General features: G+C 41.0%; 1 protein-coding gene across 6 annotated transcripts in view; it reads right to left on the reverse strand.

Annotated features, from left to right (window-relative positions):
- MBTD1 (mbt domain containing 1) overlaps positions 1–19,461 on the reverse strand; it is a 67,713-nt gene that overhangs the window by 29,005 nt on the left and 19,247 nt on the right. For 5 of the 6 annotated variants that reach the window (XM_066364590.1, XM_066364589.1, XM_066364591.1 and 2 more), the window contains 4 exons: positions 13,434–13,635; positions 10,407–10,546; positions 8,997–9,111; positions 7,700–7,782 (listed from right to left, as the gene is read on the reverse strand). In XM_066364590.1, the coding sequence (XP_066220687.1) occupies positions 7,700–7,782; positions 8,997–9,111; positions 10,407–10,546; positions 13,434–13,587 (492 nt within the window). In that variant the 5' untranslated portion in view covers positions 13,588–13,635. The remainder of the gene's footprint in view (positions 1–7,699; positions 7,783–8,996; positions 9,112–10,406; positions 10,547–13,433; positions 13,636–19,461) is intronic. The other variant, XM_066364592.1, reaches the window with a different exon arrangement.

Genomic DNA, 19,461 nt, shown 5'->3' on the forward strand with positions numbered 1-19,461 from the left:
ATGCTTCCCATGCAAGGCCTCCCATACCTTGGCAATGCTAACCCAACAGGAGGATGAGCCTGCAACAGCACTTAAGCCCTATCCTCTCAACAGTGCATACAGAATTTCTGAAGGAGAGGGAGAAATGTCAACCGCTACTGAGCTAGGATAAGTGTGGCACCAAATACAAAATCAATTTATGGCTATTGCTTGAGGTAGCAAGCAATACATCTGCCTCAATAACTTGAAGACAGTGGCCTCGCTCAACTGTTTGTTATTCTGGAAGGGTACACACAACTATCACCCTGAGCTCTGCAAAAATTAACACATCCATCATGACTACCTCCTTCTGCTTTTTAAAATGGAAATACTGGACTCTTCAGGTTCTGCTACCTCCCCCTATATCACTCTAGACTGTAGGGCCATCCCTATTGCCAGCAGATAGGACCAGAAAAGGAGGCTGGAAGGAAGATAGGAACATAGATTAAGCTATGATAAATTAACACAAAGACCACGTATTCAATTCTGTGAGAATGAACCAATTAGAGCAGACAGATGTAGTTAAGTGTATGTGTTGAATTTAGGTAGTGTATTCCTTTTTGTTTGGCTGCCAAATCTTATGGAATGGGTTTATTTTTCATTGAGAAGAGAGAGGCATGGCATTGCTGACCACTTTGGGGGTTATGTTGGCATACTGCTAAGTGAATTTAGTATAGAGTACTCTCTTTTGAAGGTGATATGACAATGTCATATTAACTTTTTCAAAACAGCCTTAACAATTGTTTGAAGAATGTAACTTTCAGTCATTTATTAAAGAAAACAAAGTGTCAATATGCTCACTTAAAAAATAAAGTTAATGTTGACTTTAGTGGGGGATATTATGTTTTGGTCCCTACAGTCTGGATTGGTATAGGAGAAAGTAGCAGAAAGTGACATTTGTTCTTGCCTGTAAGTTTGTGGTTCTGCTAGGCCCTCTTAAACCAATCCATATGGTTTACTCTAAGAAAAAAAAAAGGAAAAATGACAACAAAATAAGAGCACCTGCATAGTATGTGCTCAATGTGTTGAAATCATAAGGTAATTTCATAGATATATCTGCCCTTTTGTTTCAAATGAATATTCTTAAGTGTGGAAGACTAAATGACCCAGGGCTTGACAGCCATCTTCGTCCAAGTCATCTGTCTTCTCTTGCTGGCAGGAGGGATACCTCTGAGAGTCTGGATTGGCATAGCATGAACTAGCAGAACCATAATTTACAGGTAACAACAAATTTACCTTCCAGACTCAGGACGAGAGGTCCACCTCAGGCTCCTCCCAAACCAGGAAGATCTGCTGCACCACTTCCTGCTCCAGGGCCACTCGGGGGGGCTATCTGGGAGCGACTCTCCTTCCCTGCAAGGTAAGCTGTCATCAGGTCCTGCAGGACACGGCCAGATCCAAAGCTGAGGGCTCCCCAGCACCAATGTGTCATAACCTCCACCTGACTGTCTGAGAAAATAACGCGGTGGGGGGGTCTTATTTCCTGCCCTTCAAGAACATCCCCAGACAGTCCAAGAGCCCGGACAGCTAGCGTTTAGACTCCCAGAGGACGGATAGGCTGCACACACGAGGCTTCACTGCAGAACGCAGACTTCCTCCCACAGGGCTGCCGGCCGGTAACTTTGGATAATCACACACAATCTTCAATAACAGAGTTGCGGTGGGCAGAGGTCAGCCCTGAAGTTGCACACAGGTAACCAAAATCCCGACAGGGAAAACGCTGAGAATGCCACCATTAAAATATTTTAAGATGAATAGGCATATGATAACTAAAATGCATCAAGTAGAAAACGATGAAATATTATTTGGTTAAAAAAAAGGGAGAAAATATTACAAGAACAAGATTTCAAGAAAGAAATTAGAACTCTTAAATACTATTTGCTAGAATTAACAAGAAGCAGAAACAGGAAAAAACAAAATGTTCCCTCTTTCTCCTGAAAGCCCACTCACGTCCTGGTACTAGAATCTACTCTGTGGGCGGTGGCGGCAGGGAGGCGGGGCGCACAAGGAGAGCCCTACGGGGAGAGCGCCAGGTGCACGCAGAGGCAGAGCAGGGCCTGACCAGGCGGGGGCGCAGTGGACAGAGCGGTGGGCTGGGATGCCGAGAAACCAGGCTCAAAACCCCGAGGTTGTCGGTTTGAGCGCAGGCTCATCAGCTTGAGCGCGGGATCACTGGTTTGAGTGTGGAATCATAGACATGACCCCATGGTCACGTGCTTGAGCAAGAGGTCTCTCGCTCTGCTATAGTCCCCGGGTCAAGGCAATCATGAGAAAGAAATAAAAGAACCAAGGTACCGCAACGAAGAATTGATGCTTCTCATCTCTCTCCTTTCCTGTCTGTCTGTCCCTCTCTCTGACACACACACACACACACACACACACACACACACAGGTCACTAGTTTGAAAGGTATACAACAGTACATTATTAAAAAAAAACATTAAGCCGATAAAACTGACATTGTTTAAGAATTGGGAGATTGCAACAGAAAAACACTTTACAAAACAGACCAAATTAAAAAAAAATAAACTAGATTTAATTAAAAAATAAATCCAAAACAAAACCAAAAAACAAACAAAGAAACAACTGATTTTTAATTCCAGTTCACTGCTTTCCTGCAGAGAACCTTTTGTGGTGAGACAGGAGCCACTCAGATGAGGTACTACTGCCGTGTTTCTCCGGAAATAACACACTGTCTTCTATTAATTTTTGCTCCTAAAGACATGCTAGGTCTTATTTTCAGGGGGTGTCTTACTTTTTCATGAACAAGAATTCACATTTATTGTTGAACAAAAAAAAAAATCAACATTTATTAACATAGGTCATCAAAAACATCAGCACAACCAGCCAAACTCTGAATTCCATCAAGAATTTCTTGTGACTCTATTTCCATGTACAACAATCTACCCTGTTTCCCCGGAAATACGACAGTGTCTTACATTAATTTTTGCTCCTAAAGACGCGCTAAGTCTTATATTCAGGGAGGTCTCATATTTCTAAGCTTGAAAAAAATTGCATTAGGTTTTATTTTTGGGGAAACAGGGTAAGTGCCAGAAATAATATGTTTTATTTCCATTACAAAGAAATGCTTCGATCTATAGTGAATATTTTAACAGTTAAAATGGAGGCAAAGTGATATTTATTTTCAACTTTCAATGGAGTCATGTATAAGTGCGTATGTGTGGTAGAGGTTAGAGAAAAACATTTTTTTTTTACTTGAAAGATTATCTTACTGATAAGCACATATCTAGGAAATAGGTAAGTTTTACTATAAACTACTGTTACTGTACCTACAAACAAAGGGCTTTTCTTTTATTCTTAAAATTTTAAATATACTCATGAAAGATGTAAAAAATACGAATAATTTTATCCCCTCAAAACAGCTGGTATACAAGTCAGGCACCAAAGAGAGGATTAGAAAATATCCTATAAAAAATACCAGGAAATATTGGTGGAAGCAGGATGAAAACATATACATTTAAAGTTACAGCACATGTGTGGAAGGGACCTTTTAAAAAATACAAAATCACAACTATTTTCAAGGGAAAAAAAGGATAATTACGTTTCTGGCTTTAGCGATGACAATAACAAGACACCAGAGTATGCAGTCCAGGTGCCAAACAAAAGAATTATAAAACCTGTGAATACATTACTGAAGGAGTATAATTTTAGATTTTGTATGATTCATGTACATTTGACATTAGCATATTTTGCCCCACACGTAATGCCTAGGAAAAACTTGTTTTTATAAGGCAAATAATGGAAAATAAGAGTGCTTCAATTTAGAGACTGCAGTCTTAAAAAAATCCCAGTGCTTTAAAGCTAAACATTCAGCACATACAAAGATCAACTGGCGGCTCTCCTGGGTCCAAACAGAAATGACTAATAGCAGAAATTCATTGATGTATAGATGGTACCTAACTGTCTGTGGTTCTGTAGCAGCATGTTAGAAAATTTTCATAGGCAGACACGGATACTGCTTTTAGAGGCTATGAAATAATAAGAAAAAACATATATTGGTCCCTGCTCCTGGTTCCTGGCACCGGGCTCTAAAAACCTTCATAATTTCCTAAGTAATAAGGATGTTAGTAGCATCTTTTGTTCTAACATTTGGTGTTTGGCTCTGCTTCCTGACACAGAGCTTGAATCCTTTGGAATGTCTTGGGTGAAGAAGTGCTTTCTGTTCTAATGAGGGAGCTCTGGGCTTCTGAAGGGCTTCAGGATGGGAGCTGGACCCCAGGAACACCACAGTGCGGCAGCGCGAGGGGCGGGAAAGGGAGCTCCTGCCTGTGTGAGAGCCTCCATAACCAGCCTAGCACACGGGGCTCAGAGAGCTCCCGCGATGGTGACCGCACAGAGGCGCTGAGGGAGGGGCCGGAAAGGGAGCTCCTGCCCGTGTGAGAGCCTCCATAACCAACCTAGCACACGGGGCTCAGAGAGCTCCCGCGATGGTGACCGCACAGAGGCGCTGAGGGAGGGGCACACCCGGAGCCCTCATGCAAGCTCCGCCCCCTTGCATGTGCCATGCCCTATGTAGCTCTTCATCTCTGTCCTTTATTATATCTTTAATGTTAAACCAGTAAACGCAAGTAAGTGTTTCCCTGAGTTCTGTGAGCTGTTCTAGCAAATTATCGACCCCAAGGGGTCAAGGAAACACTAATTTATAGCTGGTATGTCAGAAGTACAGGTGACAACTAGGAACTTCTTTTTTTTTAAAATTTTTATTTTATTTTATTTATTCATTTTAGAGAGGAGAGAGAAAGGGAGAGAGAGAGACAGAGAGGGAGAGAGAGAGGAGAGAGACAGAGAGAGAAGGTGGGGAGGAGCTGGAAGCATCAACTCCCATATGTGTCTTGACCAGGCAAGCCCAGGGTTTCGAACCGGCGACCTCAGCATTTCCAGGTCGACGCTTTATCCACTGTGCCACCACAGGTCAGGCAACTAGGAACTTCTGACTGGTGTCTGAGCCCTTATCTTGTGGGATCTGACATTAACTCCACGTAGGTAGCTTAAGAAGTGAACTAAATTAAGGGATACCTAGGTGGTGTCAGAGAGCTGCCCGATGTATGGAAAACCCGTAAGTCCAGTGTCAGGTATACTGTGTAGTGCTCGCGTGTGAGTCAAGAACTGCAGGCGCGTTTTCCCTACAGGGGCTGAATCCAAATCGGTGTTAAACACACGAAAGAACCCAAAAACCTGTGCACTATGAAATGCAGGGGAAAGCTCAATGTTGAAAATTATAATCTAGCTACTAAAAATAGCAAGTTTCTTCATTTATAATGAGATAGCTAAATGGTTTTTAAGATGACTTGTTACTTTGTGATCATATAACTTAGGACTGATTAACAGTGATATTATCTAACTCAGTGGTTTCTAACCTCAGAGACTGTCAAGGAAGGGGGAGCCAAGGGCCAGGGGCCGGGCTCTGGCCATCCCAGCCACCCACTCCGGCCAATCAGAGCAGCCTCCTCTTATGCTACTTGTGTTTATTAGGGGAAAGAGGAGTCCTAATGCTTAAAAAAAAAAAAAGGTCTAAAACGACCTCCTAGACCAAATAAATGCTAAAACAGATATGTGGCAATCATAACATAAAGATTTCTGCTTGGCCTGAGGTGGCACAGTGGATAGAGCAATGACCTGGAGCGCTGAGGTCATTGTTTCAAAATCCTAGGCTTGCTGGGTCAAGAAACATACAACAAGCAATCAAAGAATCACTCAAGTGAAACCACTATGGGTTGATACTTTTCTTATTCCCTACCCTACCCCTCTCCTATCTCTGTAAAATCAATAAATAAAATCTTGGAAAATAAAATACATATACAGATTTCTAAATAGATTTAATGACAACTGGGCTTCCTTTCCATTGCTAAATTATACAAAGAAGTCAAATGTTGTTGTGATTGAGTTTAAACCACTATGTATAATTACAGCAATTATCAAAGAGAATATATAGTTCTATGATATGTATAAACTACTATAAGTCTGATATATATGTAAACTACTATAAATCTACAGACACTTCATTCCCAGAAGAGGAATTCTATTTTTTTTTTTTTTTTTTTGTATTTTTCTGAAGTTGGAAAATGGGGAGGCAGTCAGACAGACTTCAACATGCGCCTGACCGGAATCCACCCTGCATGCCCACCAGGGGGCGATGCTCTGCCCATCTGGGGCGTTGCTCAGCTGCAATCAGAGCCATTCTAGTGCCTGAGGCAGAGGCCACAGAGCCATCCTCAACTTTGCTCCAATGGAGCCTTGGTTGTGGGAGGGGAAGAGAGAGACAGAGAGGAAGGAGAGGGGGAGGGGTGGAGAAGCAGATGGGCGCTTCTCCTGTGTGCCCTGGCCGGGACTCGAACCCGGGACTCCTGCACGCCAGGCCGACGCTCTACCACTGAGCTAACTGGCTAAGGCAGGAATTCTACTTTTAAAATTCTATAATTTGAGGACAAATCACAATCATATTGAAGTGCTAAAAAATATAAACTGTATACCTGGGATCCTTACTCCAGAAAGTTGGGTTATGTTAAAAAGAAAAAAGCAAAGAAGCTAGGGATCTGACACCGCCTGAACCCTCAACTGCTGGTTCAGTCAGAACACCTGTTTCCATGTTGTACACAGGCTGTATTTTAGAATTGTGTCTGAATAAAGAATCCCTGAGAGTAGGGAGAGGCTGCCAACCTGTGCTCCAGCTGAAGACAAGGCATGTGCAGAATGTAGAGGAAACCTAAGTGAGTTCAGCTAGTGAGCGTGCCACCAGGACTAAGGGCTAACACCTATTCTTTCAAGAAAGACAACCAGCAAGTGAATGAACGCTTTAATTTATATTTCTACCACTAAATTAATATGGTTGGCCTTGATCAAGATCCTGTACTGGCCACGAATGAATGAAAATTTATTTGGATTTCCACTGCAAGAACTCAAACTCAGTTTTGTTTAAACACTGTTATTTAAAAGTATAGCCCTAACTTAATAAAATGTTACGGGTAAACAAAACTTCATTTATTAATTTTCTAAATTCACTTTTCTTTTTGTACCTGGTCAGTAGCAGATAGAACCTTTAAATGTAAATTATACTTATAGTCAGGTTAAAAAAGCATTATAGATAATTCATCACAGATAACTGATTAAAGAGGAATAGAATCCAAATGAAAACACTGATCAGATACATTTTAAACATTATTCTGAATTATTTCTGATGCAAAGGGTTTTGCATGCTATGTATTACGTATTTCAGCCTACTATACTATATTACTAGTAGTTCCTTCTTTGCTTTTGTGGCTTTACTCTTGGAGACTTTACTTTTGGAAGAAAGAGCCTTTCTTTTCTAAATTATTAGGTCCAATCACAAAGATTTAGAAATGTACACAATAGTTTCCATTAGGTGAACCATATGACATTGCCAATGTACAATTACTTTTGATATACAAACCAGCAACTTAATATAAAACCTGAATGAGACTAGTATTTTTCCTTGTTTAAAATAATTTCAGATTATAATTTTTTATACAAAGCTTTTACTTATAAAACTTAAAGAAGTTATTTTTTAGCTATGGTTAAGTGTAATAAAATAAATTTCCATTACAAGGTCTAAAGACTTAAGGACACAATGGCTCAGGTATCACTGTAGTTCCTATTTAAGCAGAGAACAAACATCTCATGTGCCGTGAGAAATGCATACTCACATGTTTAAAGCAGGTGACTGGAGCTGCTATGAAGCTATTGCTATTGATGTAGTTGCCCCAGCTGAAACCCTCCATGGAGATTACTGTTGAAATAAAATAAATTTAGATATATTACAATTCTCAAATCTTTTGATTTTTTTAAAAGGCAATTGTTTTAAAACGTGAAATGATATAAAATTTATCACCTTTAAAGTTATTTTTTCTGTAAAGATTAAAGAACTTCTCTAAACAAATATCAACTTTTGCATAAATCATATTTGCCAACAAATAGTAGTTTACGTCTTTTACATTTAGCATGTGCTCTCAGAAGTGAAGGACTCCCAGTCGCGAGAACCAAGAAAAGCTGAGAACAGATGTGTTCATGGTAAAAACACGGCTATGGCTGCTTTTGTTTTCATCCCCACGCAGCTCTTATGGCGAACCTCCGGGAGAGGCCTGCAGGCTCTACCACTGTACTAGGGGTTCTCATGACCTTACTCCCTACTTACCTCCTCCTTGCCTTCGCACATCTGTTAAGAATCTCCTACTAGAAACGGTCCCTTCCTCTTAGGATTCTCTTCTCCCCAGTCCCTTTATTTATTTATTTATTTATTTTTGCATTTTTTCCAAAGCTAGAAACGGGGAGGCAGTCAGACAGACTCCTGCATGTGCCCGACCGGGATCCACCCGGCATGCCCACCAGGGGGCGATGCTCTGCCCCTCCGGGGTGTTGCTCTGTTGCATCCAGAGCCATTCTAGCGCCTGAGGCAGAGACCACAGAGCCATCCTCAGCGCCCGGGCCATCTTTGCTCCAATGGAGCCTCAGCTGCGGGAGGGGAAGAAAGAGACAGAGAGGAAGGGGGGGGAGAGGTGGAGAAGCAGATGGGCGCTTCTCCTGTGTGCCCTGGCCGGGAATCGAACCTGGTACTCCTGCATGCCAGGCCGATGCTCTACCGCTGAGCCAACCGGCCAGGGCCTCCCTATCCCTTCAAAGCTGCTAAATGCCCTATTTCTTTGCCATTTATCTCCACAATGCTCCTTACCATCCAAAGCAAAGAGAATCGGTACACAAAAAATAAGTACTTAACCAGATAAAAACCATCAATATAAAGGAGACTGTCACAGGCACTGGACCTTATGAATGCAAATATTCTCTCCTAGAGTAATTTACTGAAATCAAAACATCATCAGGAAACCCAGTGTCATGTGCTGAGAGGCATAGAAATAGCTAACTAGAATTCAAAATTAAAATGTCATTAATTAAAACTAGATGAATCAGTATCAAATATTTCACCTTTATTACATTCACCCACATTACCTGCTTTAGTCTTTGCTTGATTTTGCAAGGTAGCTTGATACTGAGCATAAGCAGCTAGTTTAGCAACTAAAGGTTGTTTCTGAAGAACTTTTGCTTTCTTTGTTGGAGGCTTACCCTAAAACAAGAAGAGTTAAGTAAATAGGATTCTTTTCATACCCCCCCCTTCAACACCAAGAACTAACTTGACTGCATACTACTCATTCTGCTTAAGTAAACATTGAGGGTTTAGAAAATTATTAAAGCAGAGGAAACATACAAGGAATTTTAACATGAGAAATGTTCTCTGGAGCTCTGCCACAATGTAGGTATCTAATATTGGTAGCAGAGCTGGCACAGACAAAAATAGCAATATGCAAATTAATATGTTAATAAAAAATTACATCCCATAAGATGTTAAAATATAGGTTGTGGTGGAGACTTGAGTCTTTTTTTTTGCTTGATAAAACCAGTGGTTATTCACTCATGCAGGTTGCCAAGCATTGCTATTTATATGGTAAGAAAAGATAACTTAACATTTAAAGAGCAAGTGACTGAGGTTTATACCTTTAGTGCTAACGCAAAAGATCAATGACAAAATGATCATGGGCCAAATTCACAGTGTGACAAACTGCCATCCATTTGGGTACAGACCAATGCTCAGGATCTTTAGACACTGTCTTTCTGAAATATAGAAATACATCTAAGTGATGTATTTCCTTATTTGGGGGATTTAAATAATGCTTTCAGTGCTATGTAATGATCACAATAATAAGTTAAAGGAGAATAAGAAAAATGTGATCACCAAAATAAAACACATTACAAAAATGAGATATGTAAACCCTTTAAAGAGTTTTTTCTATGCTGCAATAGTAACAACATAGACAATGGTCAGCTGCCCAGTCTTGTTGGAGGTGCTGACGCACATTCAGAGAAAGATGACTTTCCTTTTTATCATGAACACTTTAAGGTAGGTTAGTTGGATTAACCAAATACATTTTGTCAAGGTATCAAACGGGTTGTTATCAAAAGTACAAAGCAAAGATGATGAGAAAATAAAACCAAATGGTAAAATTACATCGCCTCAAATGCTGAATGATTCTACCTTAATGCTAACTCAAAAGAAAACAAGGGGAAAAATGGCTTTGATTTCTGTATATAAAAAGGTATTTATTATATTTATAATTACTTAGAAAAAGGGTACTTTTAGTTCACTTACACAATTCAGTTTGTTCTGAATACTATGCCCTGTCTGTTTATAGTAGCTGTCAATTTCACAGACTGAGCAAACATGGGAGCCTGCCTGTTTCCTAGACAGGTGGGGTGTAAAACCGTAACTGACCAACGAGGCAGAAGTGGAGCGCACTGACTCACAGATGACAGATACACAGTGAAAGCCATAAAAACATATAAAGAATAAGAAGGTTTCTGTACCGTTACCTGAAGTCTGGCCAAAATGCTTGCCTTCTTGGAATTCGACGAGTAACTTCTTGAACATGAAACGCTGCAAAAACGCTTTGTTTTAGAGTAAAAAGCATCTCGCACACCAACCATCCCACACATTTCGCAGGTAGCTAAGGAACAAAATAAAAATACTGGTGTCATGATCATATAATAAAATCAATTTTAACAGTTTAATAATTTCTTCAACTATCTAAAAGTTTTCATTTAAAAGTTTCTCTTCTAACAGGTAGAAAATTTCTTCTGTACACAAATGGTAGAAAAGCCTAGACAAGTTAGAGAAAACACTGGTATGATGCCATGGCTAGATCTCCAGAAGGTCTGGAAGGCTTTAAAAGGGTCAAAAGACAAAAGAAATAAAAGTTAGAAACAATAAACATTCTCTTAGTGTTCACCAGATGCCCAAATTTTCATATACATTATCAGCTGCAGTGTTTGAAAGGATTATAAACAAAAGATGAAAAGTATAACATAACTAAGAATTAATACAAAGTATTGCATAAGCCTTTAAACTATTGCCAAGATTGAAACCTAAGAAGAACCGATTCTTGGAAAACTGCTAAGGGTGACATAAGTATTCTCTCAAGATATGTTCAGGGGAGCCTGACCTGTGGTGGTGCAGTGGACAGAGCGTCGACCTGGAACGCTGAGGTTGTAGCTTCAAAACCCCAGGCTTGCCTGTCAAGGCACACACGGGAAGCAACTACTACAGGGGTCCCCAAACTTTTTACACAGGGGGCCAGTTCACTGACCCTCAGACCGTTGGAGGGCCGGACTATAAAAAAACTAGGAACAAATCCCTGTGCACACTACACATATCTTATTTTAAAGTAAAAAAACAAAATGGGAACGAATACAATATTTAAAATAGAGAACAAGTAAATTTAAATCAACAAACTGACCAGTATTTCAGAGGAACTATGCTCCTCTCACTGACCACCAATGAAAGAGGTGCCCCTTCCGGAAGTGCGGCGGGGGCCGGATAAACGGCCTCAGGGGGCCGCATGCGGCCCGCGGGCCGTAGTTTGGGGACCCCTGAACTACTACAAGTTGATGCTACCTGCTCCACCCCCACTCCTTTTTTCTGTCTTCTCTAAATCAATAAATAAAATCTTAAGAAAAAAGGGATATATGTTCAGGGTACAAGATAAAGGGGGTAGGGCTCAAGATTGAGGTATATGCTCTTATTGTTAACTAGTAACAGAGGGCAATATGCTCTTATTGTTAACTAGTAACCGAGGGCAATATGCTCTTATTGTTAACTAGTAACCGAGGGCAATGAAACGACTATTGTGCCTCTTTTGTAAATGATTATAATGGACCATAAGCTGAAAGGCTGACTAGAAGAACAAGGGTCACAAGAACTGAAGCTCAAAAAGAAACAGGTATATACCCAGGAGTGGGAGTGCTTAATTATATGGTAGTTGGAGCTTTCATTTTTTGAGGACCCTCCATACTCTTTTTCGTAATGACTGTACCAATTTACATTCCTACCAACAGTGCACCAGGGTTTCTTTTTCCCTAGATCAGTGTCACAGCTGTTAACCTTTTGTAGTCTTTCTGATAACAGTCACCCTACCAGGCAGGAGATACCTTGGTAGGTGTTAACTGGTTGGACAACCACACCCCACGCGTCCTGATAAAGGGAGTGAAGTTTCGGACGCGGTCTGCAGGACTCTGTACGCGGCCCTGTGTTGCTCAACTTTTTAATCAAAAGACTAAGCTCAACTGCAAATGACACAAAACTGAAAGATAACAGGACACAACACTCGACATTAGATGACAGAAATAGGAACAAAACATTATTAAGACACCGCATTTAGTAAGTAAAAGGTTACCTGGAGAGTTTTCAAGTCTTACACCTTGGTTTAAGAAGAAAATCAACTGTAAAAGCACAAGACTGGTTTAGATCGGTTCAGTTCATGTGGTAAAGATCTAAGGGCTTTAGAGTTATTTGAAAACTCAGGATCAGCTTCCAACAAGTTAATGCCATTTTTGGTGGCATGAATGGAAACACACTGTCCTGAAATAAAGGGAGCTAAGAGACTGAACAGCTTCTGCCCTAACCACAGTGACAAACCATTCTCCTGAGCTATTCTCCAGGATGTGGGGATAAGTTGTCACCCTATTACCACATCCTCTGAAGTATCCCCAGAACAGAGGGAGCAGGATATTAATGAATGAAACCGCTGTGATACTATGAGAAATGGCTGAAGCAACTAGGCTTGGCTTACTCAGTGTGCCCTAGAGATAGACAAGAACTACGTCAACACGACAAAAATAACTATTCTGTGTACCTTTACAAAACAACATTAAGACAAAAGGCAAAAGTGAAAGCAAGGACAGTTTTGGTTCAATACAGTAAAGAATATTCTTTTTTTTTTTTTTTAATTTTATTTATTGATTTTTTTAGAGAGAGAGGAGTGAGAGAGAGAGACAGAGAGAGAGAGAAGGGGGAGGAGCAGGAAGCATCAACTCCCATATGTGCCTTGACCAGGCAAGCCCAAGGTTTCGAACCGGCGACCTCAGTGTTCCAGGTCGACGCTTTATCCCACTGCGCCACCACAGGTCAGGCCAGTAAAGAATATTCTTGTAATTGGAGGACTCAATCACTGGAAGTGTTAAAACACCAAATTTCTTATAAGGAATTGTTATAGAGAAATCTTGTTCAAATCTATGTCTATTTATCCCTACACACTTTCAATTACATAGGGTTTTACTATCTAATTACAAAATTTAAGCCCACATTAAGTTTCTCAACAGTCTTCTGCTTTCATTTTGCTCTCCTTGCTTCCCACCAGAAGGTGGTACACAGACAAAATAAAGAGCTCGAGCGCAAAGAGCTGAACTCTAGAACTGTAAGTTTCTTCAAACTGCCCTTTTAACGTTTCTAAGGACAAGAAACAACAGAAGGAACGGAATCAGAACACAGCCGCAGACCTCACGCTGGGTAACAGGTGACGGCTGTCACCGAAGGCTGAGCCATTTATTTAGACTCACCCATGCCAGATTTGCCGTCTGGGTATGTGTAGACTTGTCCATTGTTTTTGATAATCGGGAGATTAGAAGGCAAAGGAGCAACTTCTTCTTCACTCTCCTCGGAGCTGGAGCTGCTACTTGTGTCCTCACTGCAGCTATCATAGCCGTCAAACATCCCGAACGAGTCTCTTCTTTTCCTTTCGGATCGTGAAGAATGTTCAATCTTCAAAGTAGAAGAAATTAATAATACATGACACAGCACTCATCTACACTCCCTAAACAAACTTAGTTCAAATTTGGTAAATGAGATTTGAAAAATGAAAATCTAGGCTTAGAAGTAATAATGAAAGGCTAAACAACTTGTGTCAAAATGGAATCCTACATGTAGTCTCAGGGACAAATCCGTCAGCTACAGTGTTAGCGAAAAAAACTGACAATCATGATGGTGAGAATACTGACGGGATCAGATCATCCAGTAATTCAAGTTTTGCCATACACTAGGTGTGTCTCTTCTCTATAAAAGAGATCACATGACTTAAAAAATGTGCCGAAATACACATAACAGATGATTTATTAATTTGTTTTTCATCTCAAATGTTATAAAGGTCTAGACCAGTGATTTTTAACCAATATGCTTCAAGAATTTTTAAAACATTCAATACCAGGGGCACTGACCTCTTTTCCCTTAAGAGTTTTATTTTATTGGGCACATCGCGTAACTAAGGTTGGTACCAGAAATTCTTATATACAAGTATAGGCACCTGGTTTTTAAAACAGTCATTTTGCAGTAAAAAGGGTAATTACTATTATTATTATTTTGTAAATCAAAACTATACCTATTTTTTTGGGGGGGGTCAGATTGGCAAAAAACATATTTTTCGTTGTGCCACAGAATTTTAGTAATTAGTTTATGTGTGCCATGAGATGAAAAAGGTCAAAAGTTGCTGGTCTAGACTATAATAATTTAGAGCATCCAGGAAATACAAGATGTTTTAAAAAATCAATGCTAAGAGCTCTAGAAGGATTAACTGAGAATTTTAAATATCAGGGACAATTTTTATACTGTAGTTATTTCAAAAATTAAAGAAGATATATATGCATATATAACCTTATTTCATTTACATTTACGTTACTCTTTAATAGAAAGAGTGGTTTAAAAATACCCAATTAGCTCAAGCTAAATATTTTCTTTTGAAAGGAAAAGCATGAAGATAGTACATCTTCTGCAGTGAATGCTACTCCTATGTTCCTCTAAAAAATACTCCTTCACTCAAGCAACAAAAATACCCCTGGAGACTAATATACACTACTCCAACTTCTTCTGAAATAAATTCCAAAACTTTAAGTTTAGTAAGTAGAAAATAGGAAGAGACAAAAAAAATATATTTTGGGAAAAAAACAAGCCGCCATTAAACACGTAGCGAGTTACAACTAAAGCAAATATAATCAAAATAAGAATCTTTAGTTTGGTATCCATCCTTATTCTTTTGCTTCAATCAATATTTTTTGTATCCTCTTACACTTTGTGCACAATTTCTTTTCTGCCTTGTCTAAATTAACATGACCGATAACAAAGCTGAAATCGCTGTTCAAAGTCTGACAATATAAAGCCATCTAAATGCACTTCAGTTTTATTGAATGAACTGTCATTTTTGGGTATGCTGGCATTAAACAGGTGTACTGAGATGGGAAATTGATTTGCACTTGTATCAGGTGTAATTACCAAAGCAACAAAACCAGTTTCTTAATCCACACAATGGCAATATTTTGTATCCAAGTGAATACTATTTTTTGTTTGTATGTTTGTTTTTTAGCGAGAAAGGGAGGGGAGTAAAAAGCATCAACTTGTAGTTGCATCACTTTAGTTGTTCATTGATTGCTTCTCCTATGTGCCGTGACTTGGGGACTCAACCTGGGGTCTCAGTGTCCCAGGTCCATGCTCTATCCACTGTGCCACCACCAGTCAGGCAAATACTGCCTTGTAAGAAGTCCCTGGCCGGTTGGTTCGGGGATAGAGTGTTGGCCCGGTGGACATCCTGAGTTTGATCCTGGTCAGGACACACATGAGAAGGGACCATATGCTCCTCTTCCCCTCCTTCTACCCCCCCCCCCCCCTTTTCCCTGCCACAGCCAGTGGCTCAATTGGTTTGAGTGTCGGCCCCGGGCACTGAGGATACCTTGGATGGTCTGAGCACCAGCACCAGATGGGAGTTGCCAGATGGATCCTGGTTATGGCACACTGGCAGTCTGTCTCACTATCTCCCCCCCTCACTTAAAAAAAAAAGTCCCTTGGCGCCTGATGTGTGGTGGTGCAGTGGAACAAGCGTCAACAGAATGAATGCTGAGGTTGCCAGTTCAAAACCCTGGGCTTGCCTGGTCAAGGCCCATATATATGAGAAGCAACTACAGAAACTTGGAACTAGGACGTGATGTCTCCAGCTCCCCACCCCCTTCTCTATCTTTTCCTCTCTCTAAAATCAGTAAATAGAATCTTAAAAAATAAATAAATAAAGGAAGTCCCTTGGGAGTCTCTACACATGTTTTAATGTTGCCACAACCTCTAATACTTTTTAGTATTCTTCTAGAACTCTCTTTTAGACCCGAAATTAAAAACAACAACTATTGTTTGTGGTCACTTTAGAATTATCCTCCCATCTCTCCTAACAGTTTTCTCTAGTTTGATTACTCATCTTATTTAGCAGATTTGGTTCTGAATAACTTTCAAATATTTCTACAACTCAAATCTATCTTCAGAGAATCAAAAGTCTACCACTAGGAGATTTCAAAAGAATAAAGGCGAGTTTTAAGGCATCCCAATTGCTAAGGTGGCAGGGAATGGAACAGTCCTTGTCAGGGAAAAGAGTGGTGCTTAAAACACAGCTTTCCGAAAGACCCAGAGTTGAGACTTAGTTTTGCCATTTATCAGCTGTGAGCTGGGGCAAGTTATGAGATCCTCACTCATGAAACATTCAACAGCTATTTATCAAGCATTGGTGTGTCTCACAGTGACTGAGGCTAAAGACAGAGTGGGGTCCGGAGCTGACAAGACCCATGTCTCTCACAAAGGTGACACGCCTGCTGGCGGGAGAAATTCAAGCAAGAACCTGTGATAACAGTAATTAAGGCGAGAGTAGTCAACCGAGACAAGACCATTAGGACAAAAAGGGCACTCATTTAAATATCTGGTGCTGGAATGTTCTAGGCAAAGGAAAAAGCAAGACAAAGGCTTTCAGACTGGAATACATTTGGCATACTGAAAGACCAGTGTGGTTGGGGCCCAGTGTGAGAGGTGTTGGCGGTGAGGTCACAGGAGGACGTAGTGGTCACATGAGGACGAATCTTTTTTTTTTTTTTTGTATTTTTCTGAAGCTGGAAATGGGGAGAGACAGTCAGACAGACTCCCGCATGCGCCCAACCGGGATCCACCCGGCACGCCCACCAGGGGGCGATGCTCTGCCCCTCCAGGACCTCGCTCTGTTGCGACCAGAGCCACTCTAGCGCCTGGGGCAGAGGCCAAGGAGCCATCCCCAGCGCCCGGGCCATCTTTGCTCCAATGGAGCCTCGGCTGCGGGAGGGGAAGAGAGAGACAGAGAGGAAGGAGAGGGGAGGGGTGGAGAAGCAGATGGGCACTTCTTCTGTGTGCCCTGGCCGGGGATCGAACCCGGGACTTCTGCACGCCAGGCCGACACTCTACCACTGAGCCAACCGGCCAGGGCCGAGGACGGCTCTTAAAAGTCTGGGTAAAGAACTGGTATTTTTCCAGAGGGCAGTGGGAAGACATAAAAATTTATCACAGTGCCTGGAAGACACACCTAATAAACACTGGCTAGAAGTCTAAGTTCTAATAAATTCGTACAGCCCACCAGCACACAGAGATAACCTTTTGTACCCACTGCTTCCACAGGCTCGTCCGCTTTACAGCCAGTTAATGCACTGGCAGCTCATGCATATTTACTGACCCTTAAATGCCAATGCAAAGTATCTATTCTGATGCTGCTTCTCAGAGAATATAACCCTGAAATTCAGGGGGTCGATGATTCTAAACACTGAGTTTCAGTAATTATGGGCTATTAACATTTTACAAAAAGTACTATGGTCAAGTAATTTCAGAATTGTCCTTACTTCAAGGCCTCTTTAAGCCTGTAATATGCTTATGAACATTATGATAAAGAGAGATATAGAATATGCAGTGTTTCCCAAAGAATACTGAAGGACCAATGTTCTAGAGAAAAGCTCTCTGACCTTTTCCAAGGCCCCAGCATACACAGAAAATGATTATCTATACCAGGGGTCCCCAAACTTTTTACACAGAGGGCCAGTTCACTGTCCCTCAGACCGTTGGAGGGCCGCCACATACAGTGCTCTTCTCACTGACCACCAATGAAAGAGGTGGCCCTTCTGGAAGTGCGGTGGGGGGCCGGATAAATGGCCTCAGGGGGCTGCATGCGGCCCACAGGCCGTAGTTTGGGGATGCCTGATCTATACAATACAAGAAGAGTAAGCCCCTGGATGTACCCAGACTGAGGCTCTGACTGTCCCCAGTACTGAGGAAGGATTATCTTGACATCACATAATTCAAGGCATCCTACTGAGATGCTGTATTTCAGTTTGGGAATGTTGCGCCTTAACAATTTTTCTTAGATTAGGACAGAATACTAATTAAGCATATAAGTTGTAATCAATTTATGCTATGTAAGATTTACATTTACTGTAGGGGAGCCTAACTGGAAATTTCTGCATCAAACCAAAATGCATAAGGGAGTTGCAACTTCAATGGAAGGGTGGGTGAGGAAAATAATTTGACTACATGTGAAGGGGACCTACAAGGGAGCCTTTTCTGCCCATGCTCTGGATAGGGAGGCTTCTCTGGGAGTCTGCCATCACAGTTCTATCCTCTTAAGTATGTCCTGGTCATAACTTACCCTTCCTAGATGGTCAAGAAATCAAAGTAGCCCTGGCCGGGTGGGTCAGTGGATCGAGAGTTGACCCAGTACACCAAGGTCGTGGGTTTGATCCCTGATCAGGGCACATGTAAGAAGCAACCAATGAGTGCATAACTAAATGGAAGGTTAAAAGAGCATAGAACATAACGAGCTAATAAATGTCTAATAAGGAGAGAATACGGAGAATGGAGAAAGGTAATGTTGAATGAGATACACGCTAAAAAGTTTGCAAAAATAATGAAAATACAGCCTGATCAGGCAGTGGCACAGTGGATAGAGTGTCGGACTGGGATGTGGAGGACCCAGGTTCGAGACCCTGAGGTCGCCAGCTTGAGCACGGGCTCATCTGGTTTGAGCAAAGCACACCAGCTTGGACCCAAGGTCGCAGGCTCAAGCAAGGGGTCACTTGGTCTGCTGTAGCCCCCTGGTCAAGGCACATATGAGAAAGCAATCAATGAGAAACTAAGGTGCTGCAACGAAGAATCGATGCTTCTCATCTCTCTCCCTTCCTGTCTGTCTGTCCCTATCTGTCTCTCCATCTCTGTCACACACAAAAAAAAGAAAGTACAAAATCACAGACAGACAATATATATTAAGCACAACAAAAAGATATCTACATCTAAATAGATCATAGTAAAATTGCAGAACACCAGAGAAGATTTAAAAACCAACCAACCACCACAGTGAATCTCACTGGTCAACATGTCCAACTCAGGTACATACTGTATTTCAGTTCGGGAATGTTGCTTAGAAACTAACCACTGAATGTGAACTGACAGGCAAGGACCACCAATCATTTGACAAAGGCCTCTTTAGGAATGTGACAGACCAAATCAAATCTTCAGGAAAAAATTATCTATAGGAAACAGAAGCAATGCAGGGAGCAAAAGAAAACTTCAAAAAATGAAATGAATTCTTCAGATATATTACAAAATGCCTTCAGGGAACAAGACAGACCTTGGAATTTAATAACAGAAGAAACAAAATAAGTAAAATAAATGGATAGTAAAATTTAAAAAATCGTTCAAAAAAAGCAAATGTGTATGTGTGCACATGAGACAAAAGCTAGAAAATAAAAAAGATAAGAATCAAATCCAGAAGATCGA

Source organism: Saccopteryx leptura, chromosome 2 (assembly GCF_036850995.1).
Source record: "Saccopteryx leptura isolate mSacLep1 chromosome 2, mSacLep1_pri_phased_curated, whole genome shotgun sequence".
Taxonomy (NCBI): domain Eukaryota; kingdom Metazoa; phylum Chordata; class Mammalia; order Chiroptera; family Emballonuridae; genus Saccopteryx; species Saccopteryx leptura.